At 43.3% G+C, this 4,067-nt stretch overlaps 1 protein-coding gene across 1 annotated transcript; it reads left to right on the forward strand.

Annotated features, from left to right (window-relative positions):
• The first annotated feature begins 1,518 nt into the window (after positions 1-1,518).
• On the forward strand, positions 1,519-3,324 carry LOC147429148 (uncharacterized). The gene is made up of 4 exons (XM_086495298.1): positions 1,519-2,305; positions 2,431-2,628; positions 2,733-2,850; positions 2,930-3,324. Exons 1-4 carry the CDS (start codon positions 2,205-2,207, stop codon positions 2,969-2,971), a joined length of 459 nt encoding a protein of 152 aa, XP_086351424.1. The 5' UTR covers positions 1,519-2,204; the 3' UTR covers positions 2,972-3,324.
• Positions 3,325-4,067: the final 743 nt, after the last annotated feature.

A 4,067-nucleotide genomic window follows, 5' to 3' on the forward strand; every position in this document is an offset into this window, starting at 1 on the left:
ATGCGGAAAGTGGTAAATCACCTATTCCTAATGCTTTTGTTGGCAACAATTCGTTTCAGAATTTTGGTGATAAGGGCAAAAAGAAGATGTGTTGCCATTATTGTAAAGCTAATGATCATTTGATCAAGCAGTGTCCTAAATTGAAGGCCAAAGAGGCTAAGAAGAAAGAGGCTGGTTCCACTACTAATACTAGTTCCACTACAAATGCAGCTATTGTTGAGTCTTCTATGAAATATGACTGTGATGCTGATGCTGATGCAGAATGGGTTTTTAGCGCAGAGTGCACGTATGATCCTTCTGTCCATGATGCATGTTTGTTAGTTGCTACAAATGCTCAAGTGTGGTACTTTGATAGTGGTGCTACAAAGCACATTACCTCTCATCGTGACTTGTTTACCTCTCTCGAGATCGTCCCTTATGGGAATTCAGCCACTTATGCCAACAATGCCTCTTTTATCCAATCAAGGGAGTTGGAAACATTGTGCTTACTGCTACAAATGGCAGTTTTTTCACACTTGTTGATGCATTGTACGTACCTGGGATCAAGAAGAATCTTTTATCTATATCTGCACTTGCTAGACTTGGTCTTGTAGTCAAATTTGTGGATGACAGATGTACAATACATGATCTAAGTTTTGGTGATGAAATTGTTGCATCTGGCATTTTATTTCGTAGGCTATATAAGCTCACTTTGTATGACAAGTGTGGGCATAATTTTGCAAATGCAATTGTGGATTCTAAGGCTAACAGCTGGCGGATATGGTGCGTTAGTCCACAGTTAAGCGACAGATGGTGGGCGGTAGTTACTGGGTGCGAAGCAGATTGCACAACACAAAGCGTTCCATATAGAGTTTTTTTTATTTTCAAGGTATAGGGACCATTCAACTTGCGATAGTCTTCCATAATGGTTTACAACGGCCCAATAGAGTTCATGAGGAGGGGGTCTGAGTTCAGTTCTTGGGATCATTATTTTACAAAAGTGTGGGTATGTTTGCTCAATTTTTACAAGAAGGGGGGAGAAGGAAGCATATTGTTGAACGAAATATGCATGAGATTCTAGGTAAAATATAAAACGGAGCAAGTAATAGGCCCGCCCAATTTTGCATTCATTAATTTTGTTAGAATCCAAGGAGATACCTTTGTTTCAAGGGATTAAAAGTAAAGCTAAGTGTTTTAGAGCCTCGTCCCACCAAGTGGTTAGAAGAGTTCGAAGTGCTGTAAAATTGAGGAGTCAAGGTCTCACTTGACACCTGGAGCACTTGGAGCGACTACTCGTATGCAGAAACATACAAAATTCTGTTTCTGGAATTTGCCAAGAGGAAATTGTAGAAAATTAGGTCTATTGCTTAGGTTTTTATACTATTTTTTCTATTTTGGGGCGGAATTTTTCCTTTTCCCCTCGCCCTCAACCGGCATTTTTTAAATTCAAAATGGCACGATATTAAGCTGAGACACATTTTTCCCGAAAATTGCTCTTTGTGGCTGTGAGGAAAAAAAAGGAGACCTGTCAGGTGGCACAGGAAGAAGAAGAGAGTGTTAACGTTGTAGGCATGGCTAGAAAAATACATTTTTCCTAACCAAAGACAATAAGGGCAAACTTGAAATTCTACCGGTTTTTAGGTCAAAATTTGAAGATTTTGCTAGTATCTACACTAAAACTTGTGTAAATTTGTCGGTTTTCTTCAAGTCAAGCTCAAAATCTAACCAGGATTTTAAAATTTTAGCCGGTTAAAATACACTATACCCCGGTTTTTTTCTAACACTGGTCGTAGGAAACTATCCAAGAGACCTTAAAGATCTAGCCGGCGAGCAAAGTTGAACTCAAAACCTGTTATGAGAGAGAGAGAGAGAGAGAGAGAGACATCTGCGATGCTGCCCGTGAGACAGCAACAGCGAGAGAGACGGGAAGATTTTTTCGGCTTCCTGTGCATTGCATTGATTTTGTGATGGGGTTGGATCGCGAGGGGAGGAAGCTTGGAGTTTTCAGGCAGGGCTCTCTCTGTGTCTGGCTCGTGGCACGGCGGCAAGGACATCCAGCCAGAGAGAGACGGGGGCAAGGATTAGGGGAGCCAGGCGGGGCAGAGAGAGAGACACCTTTTTATTTCTTGTCCTCTGCGGACACCGGACAGGCGGCTGAGTCGTATGGCAGACATCCTGTTGTGTAGGGTTTATGGGACGGTTGCAGGTGCAGAGTATACACACAGATGTGGCGGCGAGTAGCGTGCAAGGAGGTCCTGTTCAGAAGCAGGGCCGGGGGCCAGAGGGGGGGGCTGCGCCTCGCTCCAGATGTTGCTGAGGATCTGCTGTGCAGGCAGGGCTCACAACACGGCAATGGCGAAGCACATGGGGCGACGGCCGAGGGGAGAGAGAGGAGAGAGAGACGGAGGGAGGAGGGGATCTGGCGAGATTCTGTTTAAAAGAGCAACGTAGACCGAGTAGAGAGAAAGTAGATGAGTCCTCGATTTCAAAAAAAGATGCAGTAGCAGAATCTTTTGAAGATGCTACGAAAGTAAAGCCGCACGACGACAGGAGCAACAGAAAGCAACGAGCAAAGGTAGGGAGGGGCGGAGCCAGCCTGGGCGGCCTGAAGCTAATTTGGCGTGCGATGCAAGCGTGGACGCAAGTCAGGTTGGATAGCTTCTTTTTTATAATGAAAATTGCTCGTCAGACAGTCATCACGCCCTCTTTGTGGTGGGTTGGCTTCGCTCAGCGACCAATCATTGCTGTCACAGGTCTGGAGATCGATCTCTCGACGCGCAAGCTAACGGTTTTGAAGACGTTGCCTGGCCTGCATTCATACATCAAGTGGAATCTTCAAAGAATCCAACCTATAAAATAAGAAACGAACCAGTATGTATAGTAGTAGTATGCCGGACACATTTGAATGAAACTATTCGGGAGCCCAATCTTTTTTATTGTTGTATTATAGGGTATCTCAGGTTATTCCCTTTGGAAGAGAAGGGAATGGTGAATGCTCTTTGCAGAGGAGAACTCGTGGCAAGAGAGGCAACGATCCATCGATGGCAATTTGAGAGGGAATGGGCGGCAAGCATCGTTAGAGGAACGCCAGATGACAATGGCAATTGGCGTTGGCGACGGCTAAGTGATGTTTCTTTTTTTAAAAAAATTCTAAGGCTGACACTTTACGCAGAGCAACCAAGAGTTATCAATTGGCTTAGGTTAATCGATGTAGAGTACACAAGACAGCTCCGCTTGGTTCCGATTCTGGAATGTGAAATTGTGGGCTAAAGTTTTAGCCTAACTAAATAAATGGTTCCGTGAGACTATTCAAGGTTAATGAATAAGTTGAAGAACTTGCCATTATTAGTAGCAGTAGGACTCACCGTATAAGAAACATAACAATTTTTTATTTTTTATTTTTTTTTCATACTCCCAAGCAGATGATTCAATTTTTTTAAAGGAAATTAAGAGGAGAATCAAGGGTGATTCTCCTAGGACTCACCGTATGAGAAACATAACAATTTTTTATTTTTTATTTTTTTTTCATACTCCCAAGCAGATGATTCAATTTTTTTAAAGGAAATTAAGAGGAGAATCAAGGGTGATTCTCCTGTGCAGCTTAGAGCGCATGGTTAAGTTTGAGAATTGCAAGCAAATTCAGAATCTAAGATTGTAGTCGTAGAGAGAGAGAGAGAGAGAGAGAGAGAGAGAGAGAGAGAGAGAGTGCTTGAGGAGTTTCTTATCCATCTAGGAGCTGGCTGCAAGGTGGCGTGCCAAGCAGAAGGGTGGGTGCAGAGGTTGCGAGCGTACAACTTTTTTTTAATGCAGTGGAGATGCGACGAAGCCGTCGAGGCTTGCTGCTTTTGTGGTTAAACGTGAGTTCATAGAGTCGATGGCTTTTGTCTGTCTGAGTTCGAGTTCTCCCACCTCATTCCTTTTAAAGGGTAATATGATTCCCTTGAGATGCAGGAAGGGAATCGTAAGGAATCTGTGAGATAAAGGAATATAATAAGAGGAGAGCGAGTAGGTGGTACGATCTTTTTTAATATTTTATTAGTGAGAATCAACGAAGATCCGCGTTGTGACAACGAAGGGTTGCAGAGCCG

The sequence above is a fragment of the Adiantum capillus-veneris genome, chromosome 22, assembly GCF_014529385.1.
Source record: "Adiantum capillus-veneris isolate H3 chromosome 22, ASM1452938v2, whole genome shotgun sequence".
In the NCBI taxonomy this organism is placed as follows: Eukaryota; Viridiplantae; Streptophyta; class Polypodiopsida; order Polypodiales; family Pteridaceae; genus Adiantum; species Adiantum capillus-veneris.

Bases quoted from the DNA above. Each gene is read 5' to 3' on its own strand.
- LOC147429148 (XM_086495298.1), top strand. From the start codon at position 2,205: ATGTGGCGGCGAGTAGCGTGCAAGGAGGTCCTGTTCAGAAGCAGGGCC. The intron at 2,306-2,430 runs GTGCAGGCAGGG...AGAGCAACGTAG, and splicing joins GATGTTGCTGAGGATCTGCT to ACCGAGTAGAGAGAAAGTAG. The intron at 2,629-2,732 runs GTTGGATAGCTT...TTGCTGTCACAG, and splicing joins CAAGCGTGGACGCAAGTCAG to GTCTGGAGATCGATCTCTCG.